Genomic DNA, 19218 nt, shown 5'->3' with positions numbered 1-19218 from the left:
TATTGTGTTAAAGGCCTGAACAGCCAGTTCCTGTTCCTATGTTTCTATACTCCATGCATTAGGGGAGGTCTTGGTCTCGTGGAGTTATCCCTGGATTGTTAAACCAGAGACCCAGATAAAATCCTGGGTTCCTGGGTTTGAATCCAGCCACAGCAGATGGTGCGATTTGAATTCAATAAATATCTGGAGTTAAGAGTCCACTGATGACCTTGAGTCCATTGTTGGAAAAGTCCACCTGGTTCACTAATGTTCTTTAGGCAATAAAACTGCTATCCTTAGCTATTCTGGCCTACCTGTGACTCCAGCCCCACAGCAATGTGATTGACTCTTAACTGCCAGTTAGGGATGGGCAGTAAATACTGGCCTCATCAGCATTGCCCCAGCTTGTGACTGAAGTTTTAAAAGTATGAATGAAATAAGCTATTGTTAACCCGATTTCCTGAATTCTCTTATAGAAATGTTAATTTGTCCAATAACAACAGTGATAATAATCATTTATTATAATGCAACTACATAATGAGAACTGACTGCATTAATTATGGCTGGTGACTCTTTTTCTTCATGCTTTCCCAGCTTCTGCTCAGGTGCACTTTTCACCTCCTGTGCTGTACAAGTAGTTATTCCTTTGTTGTTTTCCCACTGTGAACATATAAATAAAAACTTTTGTCTTTCCTCACCTCTCGCTACCTTGCTGATTGTAACACTCTTGCTTTTGTCAAGTCTTGCTTTAACTGTGGAAAAAATGATAAGCTTTCTTCCAAAATTCCAATCACAATGCAACCACTTATTAAATTTTCTCCACAAGTTCTATACTCCTAATTATCTGCTAATTGATTGATAGAGGTCATTAATTCGTGTGTGTCAGTTCTTTTTTGGCATTGTTTCTTAAATTTCTTCCCTGTTATAATATTTTATTGTAGCCTCAAATAAGTATCAAAGCCCCAATATCAGTGGTGGCAGTTTCTTCATGTATACTGTTCATCGCTAAAACATCATCTACATTGCTGCCAAATGCTTAAAAAAGGCGCAGATCTTGTTCTTGTTTGGTTAATCCACTAACCCCAAAGTGTTCCTGTGGTGATTAGAACCAGGGCGAGGTTGGTTTTCATTGACTATGAAATCCTTCATTGCGATTGTTAACCTGGTCCAATCAGGAAGCCCTTGCTGACAGATTTAAACAGAGATTCAGATGGTCTCCTCCATTTAGGGACTGGCTCTGTGCTGGGAGAAAAGACAGAAAATAATACAAGAGATTCAGAAGGTCTCCTCAGTCTAAAGACTGGCTTTGAGCTGGCGGGTCAGAGCTCATGTACTGTGCACATGTAAATAAAGGGTGACTTGTTGACAGGATACCAGCCTCAGTGCAGTTAGTTCAGTTCCGGTACCTGGTGAAATGTCTGTGCCAGTGTATTGCTGTTTTTTGGGCTTCGCCAGGGCCTTCTACATGTTCAAAAGACTTTTGAGGTGGTGGAGTTTGTTCCATGACTTCTCTTTACTGTATTTTGTTTTCCATTTTCTCACTCTGCTCACAGCTGCTTGGCAATCATTGGGCTTTTTCTTGATCCTGCTTGTGTGCCCAGTCACTGACTATTGTCCTGCTGCTGGATTGGCCACTCACTGGTCCTATCTGCTATTGTGGTGATTGACCTAGAAGGAAGCTACATTCTCACCAAGGTCTAGACAGTACCGAGTTGATGGTGTTCGTATTTGTTGAACATGCTTCTAACTGTTCATCTCAAACTTTAGCACAAGGTTGATACAAATAATCATTCTTTTTCTCCAGAGTCTACTCCAGTGATCTCTTATAATATCACTCATGTAAGTTAGCTATTCATATATGAATTTTAACAATTGCTGGTAAAATTCTTCCAAAGAAGAAAATATTTTGTAAATGGGGAGAGTAGAAAACTATGTAGATGGTTTTAACCCACTAAATATGTATCAGAATTTGAATAGCAACAGAAGGATATTTGCTACCAGCATATTTGCAAGCTAAGTTGTAAAAAGAGGCAACTTTGTCATTTCACAATCCTAGCTGTAAGCAAAGTTGTGGCAAAAGTGCAAAATAATTAGGCACAAGTACTTTTGAATTGGTTCACAGTTGTTCTGCTGCTACATTAGCTAAGGGTTTTTTTTTTGTTTCTCTTTATTCTTTCACAGGACTATGAGTATCAGCTGGTTTCATATTCATCACCACACCAGAAGAACGATCGATGCCCCCCTCCTCCACAGGCTTTGCCAGACAGAGCCTGTGATGTTCCCAGCTGCAGGTCGGACTCTGAGTGTGAAAGACACAAACGCTGCTGTTATAATGGGTGCATTTATGCTTGTTTGGAATCTGTAAAGCCACCACCAGGTATAGTTTAATCTCTGCAAGAGCTTTGAACCTTTTGTTTTTTTTTTGCAATGCTAGCATAGTCTTCAGTTATGACGGAAGCACAGTGGACTTTAGAGCCTCTTACTTCCATTTGGTAATTGCTGAACGCAAGAACATAATTTTCATTCCTCCATCCTGCCTGGCTGAAAGGCTCCTAAAGGAATGTGCTCCCAGCCTTCTGCCTCAAACAATCTGCAGCAATGTGTTGTTGGTTAATCAACGATGTGTAAGGGTCCTCCTCCCATTTGCCAAGGCTTGCAACTCAACATATGGAAATGATTTATTAAAGCAAATCAAAACCTTGCTCATTTTTAATCATAAATATCAATGCAACATTCAAAACTTTCAACCTCTCAGTTTAGCAAAATAAAGAGTTTTGCTTCCAGATATCGAATGAGTAGAATGCAATGACTATACATAATTTGTCCTGGAGTATATCATCTGGGATTTCTTCACATTTGTGAAAGAACTTTAGGTATGTGAAGATAACATGAGACTAAAAATAGCAATGTATTTGCAGTCTTGCTTTGAATGACTTTTTTTGCTTTAATGAATAGACATGACATCCACATAGCCTTTTAGATAATATTTTTTATCTTGGAAACTTGAATAGATCTTACACAGGAAGTGAACTTGTCACTGATGTAGATCATACTGGTCACCCTTAGCTTCTGAAGTGGAGAGAAACAGATTGAGGTTGACAGGAGAATGTCGAACCAGAAAGGCGAACAAGTAGAATAGTTTGCTGAAAGTTGCTCCCACAAATTGAAAATAAATCTGGGGATTACACTGGATAAATCTTCTTTCCTTGCATCTCTTCAATGCCTCATGAAATTGTGGGTTTCCATAACAAGCAGGAAGTGGAAATAATGTGAATACCCAGGCTCCAAATAGATTAATTGAAAAATTATATTACATTATATAATTTGCGTAATTGCCCCATTCCTATAGCAAGAATATTTTGCGGCATGGATTGCATTTCAGATGACTGATGATTATTTATTTATTTATTTATTTATTTATTTATTTTTCATTTCACACCCAAAGCCTGTGCAAAGTTGTGTCGTTGTTTTTGCTGGCTTGTTTAAGTAATATTAATTTTTAGTTCTAGATTGGTTGGTGCAACCAAAGCCCAGATGGCTCGGAGGCAATGGATGGCTACTTGATGGACCAGAAGAAATACTTCAAGGTTTCGCTTCTTCAATATTATTAGTGATTTTCATATACACAAGCAGTTTGAATATAAACCCCTTCTGTGTGTTCTAATTATTTTATATGACCATTTAAGCCTTTACATCATTCACTGAGATCACTGAACATAGAATATAGAATGGTACAGCACAGTACTGTTGGTTCTTGATGTTGTGCTGACCTTTTATCTTACTCTCAGATCAAACTAACCTACATATCCTGTGCCTACCCAAGAGACCTTAAATGTTCCTAACATATCTGACTCTACTACCACTGCTGGCAAGGCATTCCATGTACCCACCACTCTGTGTAAAGAACCTACCTCTGACATCTCCCCTAAGCCTTCCCCCAGTCACCTTAAAATAATGTCCCCTCGTGATAGCCCTTTCCACCCTGGGAAGAGGTATCTGGCTATCCACTCTATCTAGATCTCTCATCATCTTGTACACCTCGATCAAGTCACCTCTAATCTTTCTTCACTCCAATGAGAAAAGCCCTAGCTCCCTCAGCCTTTCTTCATGAGATATGCACTCCAGTCCAGGCAGCCTCCTCGTACATCTCCTGTGGACCATCTCTAAAGCTTCCACATTCTTCCTATAATGAAGTGACCAGACCTGAACGCAATATTCCAAGTGTGGTCTGGCCAGGGCTTTATAGAGCTGCAGCATAACCTCGCAGCTCTTCTGGATCTGGATTTTTCTTACATTTTTCCCTTCAAGCTGCTGAGTATTTCAATCTTAGAGACATTAAAGACTGGCCCGAATGCTGGATTTTTCAGCATTCTAATATCAGCAATGAAAAGTGGAAAAAAGTAAGGAAGCAAACTGAATACCAGACAACCCAGATAAATAGTAAATAAAATAACTAGCATTGCTAAGCATGCAAAAATACAAACAAGAGAAACCACTCTATTAAACTACTTCTTGTGCTGTGTACTTTTGCACAGTACAGAAAAAAACATTAATGTAAATCTAAAAGTTCCCTCAACTTTTAATTTACAATAATTAAGATGATTTTTGATTTTTTTGTAACTATCTCTCTGCCTCAATTAATCGGTTGCAAAGATTTGTTATTCAGCCGGTCAACACTACACTCACACTATTTGTACTTCTCTGTTGACACCCTTAATTATGTGGAATTATCTTGTCATTATCTCTCTGCCCATGTATTCTGTGCAAGTGCACTTCCTTCTACTTCACCTGATGAAGGAGCAGTGCTCCAAGAGCTTGCTATTTTGAATAAACTTATTGGACTATAACCTGATGTCATGTTCTGTACATAAACGAGTTTTATTTTACTTTAATTTTTACTCAAAAACTGTTTTTGCTCCTGACACCAATCTCCACAATATTGTTGAACCAAGAAGATCTGGGTCCTTTTTCCCCTCTTCTGAAAAAGAGGCCTTGATTTCTTTTAGCAGGTCATTAGACTCATGATGTGCACATATTGTGCAATATATGTTAGTATGGCATATTACCATACATAATAACAGTCAAGCCTGAATGAACATGACTGGGATTAAAAATAAATTGTGACTTTGTTTAAGGAAATGTAGGACAAATCATTTACTAATACTCTTGCTAATTAATTGTCTGAAAACAATCAGGAATTTATTCAGAAATTTGATGTAATTTATTTTATGATCCTTGCATGTCCAATCATTGTCAAAGAGAATAAAATGATTTTGTTGAGGAAAGGAAACCAGCAAACCTAAAAAGTTCAAACTGATATGTGACTGAAGTCTTAAGTAAACATGATTGACACTAAAATGGCCTAGCAAACTATTCAATTGTATCTAAGAATGGGCAGCATTTGCCAATGACATTCAATTACTGAAAATGTGTTGCTGGAAAAGCACAGCAGGTCAGGCAGCATCCAAGGAACAGGAGATTCGACGTTTCGGGCATAAGCCTTTCCTGAAGAAGGGCTTATGCCCGAAACGTCGAATCTCCTGTTCCTTGGATGCTGCCTGACCTGCTGCGCTTTTCCAGCAACACATTTTCAGCTCTGATCTCCAGCATCTGCAGACCTCACTTTCTCCTCAATGACATTCAATTCCCAACAATGGATGGAAAAGATAGCCTGCCAACTTTAATGTTTTGATTTTCCCCACATCAATTATTTTTGCAGATTTCCTTTTATGACCATGAATGACACAAAATTGTTTGGAAAACTGCATTGGTGGGACCAGATCACATGTCTTTTCTAATTTTAAAAAACTCACAGCATTTACCAGGGGTGGACATCATTGTCAAAGCCAACATTTATTGCCCCTCCTGTGCAATTATGAGGCTAATTTTGCCATTTCAGAGGATAATTTTGCTATATAAAAGGAAGTCAGGTAAAGGACAGACCAGGTAAGGATGACGGGTTTTCTCCCATAGGGAAATTCTGGTATGGTTGCCATTACTGGTGTCAGTTTTCTAGTAATAATTTCAATTCTCCACTTGCCATGATGGATGTGTATTTCTGGATATATCTGTACAGTAACACATTAACAGAAGCTTTGTGCTACCATACCCTCTATTAAAGTATAGGAGTGTTGCCCGGGGCAGGCACATCCACCATTGTTTAACTGATGTTTGCCTCAACTGACGTACCCACTTGAACTCAAAATTTAGTGACCAACTGAAATAGACACACAAATACAAATCTTTCTTTTCCACGATTCAGTGAATGAATGCATAATTCATTGAGTCAAGTAATGGTTGCTTCTTTAGCATTACATTTTTGACATGCAAATCACTTCTTGTGTGCGGAGGCAAGTGTGCATTTGTTATTTTATGACTCTTAACTTCAGGCAACTTTCCAAGAAATTGTAAAACCAGCAAATGTTACTGGACAAAAGCATGTTATTTAATGGTGATTGGAATGATAACACTATGTTTAGCTGACTTAATGTCAGCCAGCACTGATTATTCCAAAACTTAAGTAAAGACACTTAATGTAGAAGACCAAGGTTAAAAAGATAAAAAGCTGAGAGTTGGCACAAGATAGAAAAATAGAGCCTATTCCATCAATGCTGCCTCTCTGCAAGAGCAACTCAGCTAGTCCCACACCACATGCCCTTTCTCTGTAGCCCAACAGATCTGTTGTCGGACAATTGTCCAATATCTTTTTGAAAGGCCTGATTGAATCTACCTAACATGTACTCTCATGCTGTGAATTTCATACACATATGTTATGCCTCCTTTGCAAAAGAACCAAACACCTTTAAATTGATGTTTGTCTCAACCCGTCAGCTAATGAAAGGAGTTTTCTATCTTTTCTGTTTAGGTTCCATAGGATTTTGGACACCTCTCATAGAATAGAATAGAATCCTTACTGTGTGGAAACAGGACCTTCGGCCCAACAAGTCCACACCGACCCTCCAAAGACTAACCCACCCAGACCGATTTCCTTACCCTATTATCCTTAACTAATGCACCTAACTTACACATCCCTGAACACTATGGGAAATTTAGTATGGCCAATTCACCTTAAGCCGCACATCTTTGGATTGTGGGTGGAAACCGGAGCACCCGAAGGAAACCCACGCAAGCACAGGGAGAACGTGCAAACTTCATGCAGACAGTTGCCTGAGGCTGGAATCAAACTGGGTCCCTGGCACTCTGACTAGGCAAATGTGAGGATTGCAGATGCTGGAAATCAGAGTCTAGATTAGAGTAGTGCTGCAAAAGCACAGCAGGTCAGGCAGCATCCGAGGGCCCTAGCACTCTGAGGCAGCAATGCTAACCACTGAGCCAACGTGCCGTCCCTCTAACAAACCTCATTGACTGTATTTTCTCTTAGGAGACCAGCTCAAGCTCTTTCAATTTATCCATATAATTTATCACCACCCATTTTCATAAATTCCTACACGCACCCTTTTCTTATGCCTTTAATGACAAATGAATGTTGAAAGTGTTGGATGTTATGCCAATCAGTGGACTTGTCCTGGATGGTATTAAGCTTCCTGAGTGTTGTTAGCTGCAGTCATCCAGGCATGTTTGTGTCTTGAGATGAAAAGGAGGTGAGTTACTCACTGCAGAGCTCAGGGTGTCTGACTTTCTTGTGTGTACATCTGCATGGGGGGAGATATGAGAAACCTGTGATAGTGGCTAATAGTGTCAGGGAGGAGAGATTTCAACATCTGTGAGTGCAGGGATGGAGAGCTGTTTAATCCACAGTGTTTTTAAATATGCAGGATTTCTACAGGGTTTTGCATAAGAGCAGTCAGGCCTTAAAGATCAGCCACACCTATTATTTAGAAAGATGTGAGGATCTAAAGGAACCCCACAGCTATGAGCACTCAGTTAGAGTTCTGTGGCAGCTATTGGTCTCTGTGAGCTCTCAACTCTTGAATTCTACCGGTGATACACTCACAACATAATCCACAGTTTGGGAAATCCAATGTTGTATTAATTTGGGAATATTACTGCAGTAGAACTGAAAATGATATGATCCATTTAAAATTGCTTACCAAGTCGGTGTCTATGTACCTTCCCATTATTTATGTGGTATTAGTAGCAGGAAGAAAATACACAAGTCAAAACTAGAAAAAGGTAGATAACTTAAATTGTTTTATTATTAATAAAGCTGCTTACATTTGAAATGCTCTCATTCTCAGCATGACAACTGTGAGTAGTAAAAATGATCTTTAAGTAACTCATTTTAGTATGGTATACGACATATGGCATGCTTTCCTTCATCGGATGGGGTATTAAGTATAGGAGTTGGCAGGTCATGTTACAGTTGTATAATACTTTGGTTCAGCCACATTTGGAATACTGTGTACAATTCTGGATGCCACATTACAAAAAGGACGTGGATATTTTGGAGAGGGTGCAGAGGAGGTTCACCAGGATGTTGCCTGTTATGGAGGGCGCTAGCAATGAAGAGAGGTTGAGTTGATTAGGATTATTTTAATTAGAAAGACAGAGGTAGGGGGGTGCCGGACCCGAATGAGGTATACAAAATAATGAGAGGTACACGCAGAGTGGATCATAAGAAGCTTTTTCCCAGAATGGGGTCTCAATTACTAGGGTCACAAATTCAAAGTGAGAGGGGAAAAGTTTAGGGGAGATATGCATGGAAAGTTCTTTACACAGAGAGGGTGGTGGGTGTCTGGAATGCATTACCATTGGATGTGGTAGAGGTGAGCACAATAGCGTCATTTAAGATGTACGTAGACAGATACATGAATGGGCAGGGATCAGAGGGATACAGATTCTTGGAAAATAGATGACAGGTTTAAATAGAGGATCTGGATTGATGCAGGCTTGGAGGGCCGAAGGGTCTGTTCCTGTGCTGTAATTTTCTTATTTGTTCTTTGTTCTAGTAAACATCAAGAACAGTCAACACATTAAAAATTACATTCATCTAGTTTGGCCAAACAATAGGCTTTATTTAGTAATGAGGGTTGAAGGTTATTCATTTGATTGAGTTATATTTTCAATTGTTACTAACTTTTAGAGCACCATATGTGCTCATTTTATTCTCTTTCCATCTCTCTTTCATTCTCTCTTTCCCTCTCTCAGACACCTGGATCACACAAGGGGGTAGTGGAGACATTATCAGTTAAGACTTTCAAATGGGAGTTGGAATTAATACTTCAAGCTAAGAGATTTGCATTGTCATGGGGACAAGATGAAAGAGTAGGACTATGTGAATTACCCTTGCAGAAAGCCAATATAAATCTAATGGCCAAAAGGTCTCTTTCTCTTCTGTAAATAACCACAATTCAAAGGATTCAGGGACATTGGTGAGATCACTCATAGAATATTATGTATAATATTTATGGTCTTTCTTAAAAGGAGAAATATGCTTACGGTGGAAACTGTTTAGAGAAGCTTTTACCAGAATGATTCCTGGAATGAAGAAGTTCTCCACTGAGGAAGATTGACCAGGCTGGGCCCATACTCACTTGGGAATTTAGAAAAATGAGAGGTGATCTTATTGAGACACGCAGGATTCTTAGCTGGCTCAACAGCATGAATGCTGAAAGGATGTTTCCCCTTTTGGGGAATCTAGAATTGAGATCTCACTAATGACATAGTGTATTGAAAGTGTCTGTGTTCAAGTTGCACAAACAATTTTTTTTTAATCACAGATACTGCAATGTAATTACAAGATTGGATCATGGCAATTTGTTTAGCCATTTGTCTTTTCCGCAGCTGAAGCCTGTAGTACCACAGAGGATGGAGATGAACCCCTGCATTGTCCCACTGGCTATGAGTGTCATATCATAAATCCCGGGAATCCAGCAGAAGGAATTCCGAACAGAGGGCAATGCATAAAGCAACGAGGAAATAGTGGTGAGTTAAAATTTTACATCTTCTACTATTAATACTGTGGTGACTATATAAATTGGGGAGCAAGTATAGTGTAAATAATTGAATCATACAGATGAACGCAAACCTAGGTCTGAGATGATTTGAAGCTTATTTGACAGGAATGACTCAGAATAATGTAAGAAATGAGCAATGATCCTTAATATGGATCAATGTAAAATATGTCTGAACCTTAAGTTTGTTGAAACTTCATGCTATTGAAGGTATTTGTCTTGCACTCATCAGGATAGATGCAAGAAATCCATGGGAACAACAACTGATGCTGCATGAAAAAAGGTGTGCTGATCTGTTGGAAAATTAATTCTGGTGCATTCTCTGTGGCAAAGGTTCAACTGAGGAACTATTGCCCCCATGCTTTTGTTTAATTTAAAAAGGGTGAATGCCTGGTTCTGTTTCTTTTCTTCTAAAGAGAACAGTTGCCTGTGCATTAATGTACATAACTTCTAGCAAGCTTGTGTGAGCCTGACTGATGGTCTTAAATTGCTTCTTGGTGTAATTCTTAATACATTCAGCAAACAGAACAATAGAACATTACAGTGCAGTACAGGTCTTTCGGCCTTCAATGTTGAGCCATCCTGTGAAACCAATCTGAAGCCCACCTAACCTACATTCTTCCATTTTCACCCATATGTCTATCCAATAACCATTTAAATGCCCATAAGGTTGGCGAGTCTACTATTATTGAAGGCAGTGTCTTCCATGCCCCTACTACTCTCTGAGTAAAAAAAACTACCTCTGACATCTTCCTATATCTATCACCCCTCAATTTAAAGCAATGCCCCCTCGTGCTAGCCATCACCATCCAAGGAAAAAGGCTCTCACTGTCCACTCTATCTAACCCGCTGATTATCTTAAGTCACCTCTCAAACCACCTTCTCTCCAATGAAAACAACCTCAAGTCCCTCAGCTCTTCCTAATAAGATATTCCTTCCATATCGGGCAACATCCAAGTAAGTCTCCACTGAACTCTTCCCAAAGCTTCCACATCCTTCCTATAATGTGATGACCAGTACTGTATGCAATACTCCAAGAGCAGCGCACCAGAGTTTTGTACAGCTGCAGCATGATCTCATGGTTCCGAAACTCAGTCCTTCTACGAATAATTGCTAACACACTGTATGCCTTCTTAACAATCCTATCATCATGGGTGGCAACTTTCAGGTATCTATGTACATGGACACCGAGATCTCTCTGCTCATCTGCACTACCAAGAATCTTACCATTAGCTTACCATCTTACTCTGCATTCCTCTTGCTCCTTCCAAAGTGAATCATTGAACTCCATTTGCCACCTCTCAGCCCAGCTCTGCAGCTTAGCTATGTCCCTCTGTAACCCACAACATCCTTCTGTACTATCCACAACTCTACCAACCTTAGTGTCATCTGCAAATTTACTAACCCATCCTTCTGTGCCCTCATGCAGGTCGTTTATAAAAATAACAAACAGCAGTGGATCCAAAACAGATCCTTGCGGTATACCATTAGAAACTGAATGCCATTTCCTATCAATCACCACCCGCTGTCGTCTTACAGCACTCCAGTTACATCACATCTAATATTCAAGATCATGAACTCAACTGTAATAGCTACTAAATTCATATGTTCAGTGAATACATATTTAGAAAATGGCAGCACATCCAAAATATGATGGTATTGTGAAGCAGCACAAATTCTCCTGGCTTCCTTAAGCAGCACATTTGCCATTCGGCTTGCAATGTTGAATGGGTCCATGGATAATGTATTGCTCGTGACGTGCAGGTCTCATAAACTTGCTAAAATGGAGACATTCTTTATTCACTAACAATTACCCTGAAATAGTCAGGTATAAATGACAATGGGCAAACTATTTTATGTAGCTATTGTGCAATAGCAACACAGTTGATGTTTTTTTTTACTAACAGGTTGCAGTAACCAAGCCAAAAAAACTTGCTGATTACTCCACAAATGAATAACTCTGGGCAAGAATATCAGTGCTGGTGTGATGCTGGGACTATCCCAAAGAGTCTCAGCAGATCCCTCCAGCTATTCACAATGGACTGAGTACTGATCACTGTCAGCCAGCCTGTGCTTGCACAACTAGAAAGATATTAAATGTTATTCTGAAACCATACGACAATTGCTGAACAATCCCAAATGTGCTAAGAATCACATAAATTGCAGGCTCACAATGCAAATCACTTATACTTGCTAGAAGATGCATAAGGGCGGCATGGCGGCACAGTGGTTAGCACTGCTGCCTCACAGCACCAGAGACCCGGGTTCAATTCCCACCTCAGGCAACTGTCTGTGTGGAGTTTGCACATTCTCCCCGTGTCTGCGTGGGTTTCCTCCGGGTGCTCCGGTTTCTTCCCACAGTCCAAAAATGTACAGGTTAGGTGAATTGGCCATGCTAAATTGCCCGTAATGTTAGATGTAGGGGAATGGGTCTGGGTGGGTTGCTCTTTGGAGGGTCAGTGTGGGCTTGTTGGGCCGAAGGGCCTGTTTCCATACTGTAAGTAATCTAATCCTAATTCATAGTGACAAAAAAACTGCAAATACTGGAATCCTGAGTAAACAGGCTGGAAAGACAGAGCAAGCCAGGCATAAATTCACTAGCAGGAACTAGTCCTCTACAAGATAAAAAAGGACATGATATGGTATTGTGCCTTGTTTGAACTAAAAATTAGGTGTGATGGATTCTCCATTTACCATGCAAATAACATCCTTTTCTCATGTAATATAGATTGTTGCTCCCTTGATGTTTGGTAATTTTGCATCTGCCCTAATGAACGCATGAGAAGAAGTTTAACAACACAACGTTTTTTTGAGTTTCAGCAATGCTTTGCTCGAAAGTTGAAACGGAGTGGCCTCTAACAACTGAGCAATTTGCCCTGCAGGGAGAAACATGAGGGGAGGTGTGAGACCCTCAACAAGGCAGACAGTAACTGTTTCATCACGGGCTAGCAACGGGGTGCTTTTAGCCTGACTAAGTCAGTTCTTACCAGGCCTTGACAGTTTACACAGTACCATCTGGATGGGTAGCCCTGCCACCCCCAATCCCTTCTCACTGAAAATACTTTGGTTGGGAGTTGAAGCAGGGGAATTGGTGTGCTAGCTGATAAGACTTTAGCTCCTTCCTGTCTTTGATCCAGTTCCAACCTAAAGAGTGTCTGAACAATTGGCATCTCACTACATTACTTTTACCATCATACCCGCCGCCTGGACCAAAATCCAGTCAAAATTCTCAATGTCAGGGTTTGCAAATAAGTAAACACACTCTTGGGCTTAGTCTCAACATTTTTAGTATACTCAGAGGGTTACAGAGTGTTAAAGAGTGCACAGAGTGTTCTCTTGAGTTTGGATATAATCAAACTTGGTTTTGCATCCTTGGGCATACTCACCACACTGTAATGCAATCCCTTGGGACGACATGAAATCGTGAAGGTTACTCCATATGTTTGTGTTTCCTTATTTTATGGACTAAATCTTAACAATTAAATGTAGGATATTAACTTTCATCTCTACCATCAAATTATTACATTTTCACTACAAAGCAACCCTTTTAGAAATGCTTGACGCATTTTTTCATTGTGAAAAAAACCTTTAGCTTGCCCTAATCAATCCAGAATTTCAGAAATGTTATTCAATGCAATGAGTTTTTTGAACAACCAACGAACAATACTAACATACAGAAAAGTACAACGTTCTCGTTCAGTTCCTATTAATTATGAGGATTAGCAGAGAAAAATAGAGATTAACTGAACCAGGAATTTTACAATGCTTTCATTTTTTTTGGAAGCAAAAATGAATCAACAGACTTGAGCTATTTTGACACAAAATATTTAAAAAGAGATTTCTTATCCTTTCAATAAGGCCTTAAAAGTTATACCTAATTAATCAAAATGTCTGTTCACAGATGGACGCAATTTAAGACCGAAAATGTACAAGGACTATAAGGATTATTTTGGTAAGAATTTTAAATAGCAAATTGAATAGTATGCCCACTTGACTACAGTTTATGTGTTGCAATGTATACAGAGACTGATGGAATCATATAACAGATTTCATCTTATAAAGACATCTACTGTAACAAACTCAACATAAAGTAAACAAAATACTATATAATAGACAACTTACAGACCAAACAATAGAAAAAGTACTATTTCATTAAATCAATAACGCAAAGAAAAATGTCTTGCTGCCTGGATATTCATTATTCCATATCCCCAGTCAACGTTCTCTAAGCCATGGTTGCTAGGAAGCTACATGTCTGTCGATTAGCAGATCGATAAATGGCTTTGGCCCACTCAGCAGCAAAAATGATTACTACTGATGTACAATTTACTTACGAAAGTTAAATCAAATTGGCTATTTGTTCATTCAATGCTTCTGCAAACTTTTCTGGAGGAGAAGCTTTTCTCAGTCTTGAGTTTTTGGAACATTGTTCCTCAAAAAGCAGTGGAAGCACAGCCTTTACATTTTTTTTTAAGGCAGCAATAGATAGATGCTTGATAAGTAAGGATATAAGGCTATTGCGGATTGGTGGGAATGTGGAGTAATCAAATTAGCCAGATCTTATTGAAGACCGGATGAGGCTCCATAGATTGAGTGTAAACCATAACTTGTCTGTTTGTGCACTGAGTTTAGAATTGGATGTAGCAATTACCAAGGGAATGCTAAATGTAACAATCTGTATCACTCTTTGATGTCCAAAGCACCTTAGTTAAGCTTTCAAGTCCTGAAATCATGAAGACATCTTCAAATAATCGGAGAAAAATGAAATGAATTGGTGAATCCTCAGCTGCACTTTACAAAAACATGGTTAATAAAGTGAGGTCTATTATTGACATATGAGAGAGAGAAACTATATGGCTCTACTCAAATGTATTGCCTAGTTCAAACAGCACACCATTACATCATTTTAGAAGGAGAATTTGATGAATCTAGCAATATGAGATGTTACGTTATATTAGTCAGTACAACCAAATTGCACGCCAGTGGTAATTTCAACTGCCTATATTAATTATCCTCCTACACACTATTGATCTGTGATATTCTTTCAAGTTGGTTTGCTAATAGGCTTGGATCCTTTTCTAAAAAAAAATGAAAAGCCAAAGAACATTTTTCAAGTCAAACATAATTGCCATTTACAACAAGGGCACATTAATTTATGATTTACATTGTTAGCATAAATTATGAGTTTTCAAGATTTTATTTTATGCAATGATCTATTAGAATATAGAATGCCTTACCAGAAGTAATGATTAATATGAAATCAGTCATGAAGTTGAAAACAAAATAAGCATGAACGAAAAATGTTAAGGGAATAGGAATATAAAACAGCAAAATGGGATTAAATTGTTCTGTTCTAGAGCTCGCACTGATTAGGCAAAATGGACCAAATGTCTGTATCTCTGCACTCAAATTTAATCACTTTAATCCTTTGTATTTGTCATGTTTTAAAGTACAGATAAGATTCAATTAAATTAACTATATATCCTTTCAATAAACTCTCTTTAGTAATGTTCAAGTCTCCTTACTAAAAACCTTTTCTCTTCCCAAACGAACTATTTTATTCTCTTTCCCAAGATAATGATTGAACATCCATGAATCGTTTACAGAACTAACTATATCCTGAAATGAGCAGTATCTTTTTTCTTGTTCTGCAGTATCTGCTTGTAACCTCCAGGCCTCAAAGAAAATCAATTTCATGGCAGTGAATAACATAATTTAAACAAATTTATGCTTGTAAAATCATTAAAATTGTAACAAGTGCATTTTCATTTTGCAGGAACTAGTTCTAATAATGCTGTTGGCTACAAAAAGCACCACTATAAACATCTGGGGTAAAGTTGCCAATGTGAAGGTACAACAAGATCTGATTTAAGAACATAATGTGATTAACAGCACACTACTTGTAACTCTGCAACACTCTCAATTGTTGTAAAAATATCAGTAACTTGGATCGTTACTCACAACGAGTCACGTAGACCTCATCATTAATTGCTTATCAAATAAAAGGCCAGAATTTGCTGACAAAATAATTGAGAGCTTAATTCACATAATGTCATTAGTACGTAAAATCTCCATCAATTTATGGCAAGGAAGGGATAGACCATGAGCTGCGAATTGCCGCAAATTGCTGGATGGTTAACTGTACATTTCCCTTTAAACGTCAAAAATGACAGCATTTGTAATATGAAGATGAATTAAGCCATTGGCAGGAAGTTGTGACTGCGTGAGGACCTCTTGAATGGAGTAATTCATGTATCCGGTGGTCTTCCACTTTATAGCCAGTTTGCAATTATGTTGTTCTGTACTTGTCGTAAAAAGCACACATTCAGAATGTAAATTGAACTGATCTGTTTCGCTGATTAAAACAGGTGTTGTGGATTCTTGCTGGGAGCAAAGTATATGTTTAACTTCAAGTCAGCCTGCTATGGTTTAGAGTTAGCACTCCCCTATCCCAGCCCTCCAACCAGTTCAAAATATCTGGGGTTCTTGTGGTACAGTTGTAGGGCCTTGAGCCAGGAGACCCAGGTTCAAGTCTCACCTGTTGTCAGAAATGTGCATAATAATATCTCTGGACAAGTTGAGTGAAAAAAAACAAATCTGGGCCCACTAATTTCCAAGAAAGAAAATTAACCATGCTATTTCCAAATGTAACAGAATAAAATATATGATTTCCATACATAGCAACAGCTGGTTTCAGTCCACTCATAAATTTAAATTAGCAAACAATCCCAACCATGTGCAAAAGGATGTCTGTTTCATCTCACATGGTCCCGGGACAAAATTAAACTTGGCACTTGTACATGTATTCTTTGCTGTAATTCAGTGATTTTTATAACTTTATTGTTATAGCAGATGGTCAAACTGCCACTTCACAGCTTTGATAACCATTTAAATTTCATTGGTTGGGGAGGTAGAAAATTGGTTTCATTATACATCAAGGTTCCAACTGCTCCGCAACCCTGCTGGAGTGCTGTTTAACTTGTGCCATCAATAATTGGCAACATGAAACAATTGGAGCTTAAGCAGGAGGTAAATAATCCAAATCTCGGCATTCACCAAACTTTCCACAGCAGCAAATTCTGGGCCAAAGAATTTAACCACATTGAAAGTAATTATTTGCATCGTAAGTTGATAAGATGATGTCCAAGATTTTACAATTTTAATAATGGCAAAACTGCCAGTGTTTGTGCTCAGAATTGAACAAAACTAACAACAACTTCTGTATATGTAATTAAACCCAGACATCTGAAGTTACTGTCAGTGTTTTGTTACTTCTTGCAGTCCTTGAAGAAGTAAATTCAATTAAAACTTACTGATTTGAAGCAAAATTCCACTTTTCTCATGAACAGTCTCACTGTAAAATGTATGGAAAATGTTACACTTTGTTGAATGACGTGTGGCTGGATTTTTAACAATAGACCAAGGCAGCATTACGGCCCAACAACTTCACTATCACTGGAAAACTAATTTTATACTTGTGGATTACAAATTATGTCTATTATGATAAAAGTCTTTTTTTAGATAACCCACAGTATGGAAACAGGCCCTTCGGCCCAACAAGTCCACACTGACCCTCCAAACAGCAACCCACCCACACCCATTCTCCCTCCCTATATTTACCCCTGACTAATGCACCTAACATGATGGGCAATTTAGCATGGCCAATTCACCTGGCCTGCACATCTTTGGATTTTAAAAATCTGGTACGCTGCATATATTTTTAAAAAAAAACAACCTGCCATTTACAAATGTTCTTGAAAAAGGGAAACATTCTACGTTGTGATTTTTGCAACAAATGAAAATGTGCAGTGCTCACCTTTTGTTCCACGAGGTAAGTTTTCTTTTAATATATTCCTTAGACACTATGGTGAAGCAAAAATTACACTCTCAGTTGGTGGAATGTGTACAATAAGGTTTGAATGGATGAGTGAATTTGTGAAGGTTGAATGTGCAAAAACAGGACTTGACTGTAATAATTCAGCTTCAGTATAATCCCATATGTGTGTCACAACCTTTCTTTCATAGACCGTAAAATGATTCATAAAGTGAAAGATAATTTTTTTAAAAATTCCTGGTTTGCTCTCTGAGAATGCTTCAATATGACTATTTAGCTTGTTTAACGATATTACTGTTGTTGGAGACCAGATCTCCCCATAATTAGTGTTAGAATTAAATCAATGTTGGGAAGAGGAAATCTATGCCCAGAGATTGCCAGATATTTGTGGGCAGTTTCCAAGGTTAATAGCAAGTTCTGTCATTTATCCACAGATACAAAATCATAGACAATGAAATTAAAGCTGACAGTTCATAAGCTAATAAAATGTTTAGTGCTGTGGATGTCAAATTATGATCAGCATTGCTCTATATAATGCAAATCGAGCGAGGAGATATGTTTGAACAGTAGATGTGATGAAGTTAGAAGAGATTGACTGTATAATGTTCTTCTTCTACTTGTGAAATATATTATGGAGTACATTTCACAAAGAAGCTACTTTTGCTGCAAAGTTCAGATAGGTCATGTCTGCCCAATCTCACATTCAGCAGCATGAAAGACACATGAGTTCTGATTCAAGAGGGTATTGACCACTTTCAGGTTCGCTGCTGATTAATTTCTACTCACTGTTGCTCTGAATGTGCAATTGTTTGGTACTTTCGAGAGTTATTTAAAGTTGCTAATATCTACCAGAAGTGGGTGTAACACATGTTGGAAGAACTGTTCCTGATGTTAAGATTTCTGTAAAATCAGTTGTCCTTAGGCATTAGTACAATCGTAGGCGTTATCCTTGGCATTGGACATGATTTGGAAATTTGGCAGGGAAGCGTGCCAGAAGGTGTGGGAGAAGAGTTCTCAGTTGGGGCCCAGTGTATTGAGGCAGTAATCCTTTTACCAGAACACGAGAGGAATGTGCACCTGATTCAGGCTTTCTTCACTAAACCAACCAGATGTTGCGGTCAGGCCAGGACAAGGGCTGCATTGTCAGCAGATGACCATGATCATTTGCAGAATGGCAATTTGAAAGCCCAGCAGGAGGTATTTTCAACATTTCACTGTTGTTCGTCTGCTATTACTCAAAAGACATTGCTGATTCTTGTTTTCTATTTGTTGATTGGATGTGGGCAATCACTGGGTAGTCCAGCCATTATTATCCATCCCTAATTTCCCTGGAACTCAGGGTTTTGCCTAACCATTTCAGAAGGCAGTTAAGAGTCAACAGCATTGCTGTGGGTCTGGAGTCACGTGTAAATGAACAAGGATATTTTGCTGCAGCCATTCAGGGCATTGGTGAGGCCACGTCTGGAATACTGTGCACAGTTTTAGTCTCTT

At 38.7% G+C, this 19218-nt stretch overlaps 1 protein-coding gene across 1 annotated transcript in view; it reads left to right on the top strand.

Moving 5' to 3' along the window:
* Positions 1 to 17164, top strand: part of wfdc1 (WAP four-disulfide core domain 1) — a 44931-nt gene extending 27767 nt beyond the window's left edge. Inside the window, exons 2-6 of the mRNA XM_060837609.1 lie at positions 2161 to 2356; positions 3483 to 3566; positions 9724 to 9864; positions 13795 to 13845; positions 15670 to 17164. Coding sequence (XP_060693592.1) covers positions 2161 to 2356; positions 3483 to 3566; positions 9724 to 9864; positions 13795 to 13845; positions 15670 to 15728 — 531 coding nt within the window. The 3' untranslated portion in view covers positions 15729 to 17164. The remainder of the gene's footprint in view (positions 1 to 2160; positions 2357 to 3482; positions 3567 to 9723; positions 9865 to 13794; positions 13846 to 15669) is intronic.
* Positions 17165 to 19218: the final 2054 nt, after the last annotated feature.

The sequence above is a fragment of the Hemiscyllium ocellatum genome, chromosome 17 (assembly GCF_020745735.1).
Source record: "Hemiscyllium ocellatum isolate sHemOce1 chromosome 17, sHemOce1.pat.X.cur, whole genome shotgun sequence".
NCBI classification, from domain to species: Eukaryota; Metazoa; Chordata; class Chondrichthyes; order Orectolobiformes; family Hemiscylliidae; genus Hemiscyllium; species Hemiscyllium ocellatum.
The sequence above is the reverse complement of the archived record's forward strand: the minus strand, read 5'-3'. Positions and strand labels throughout refer to the sequence as shown.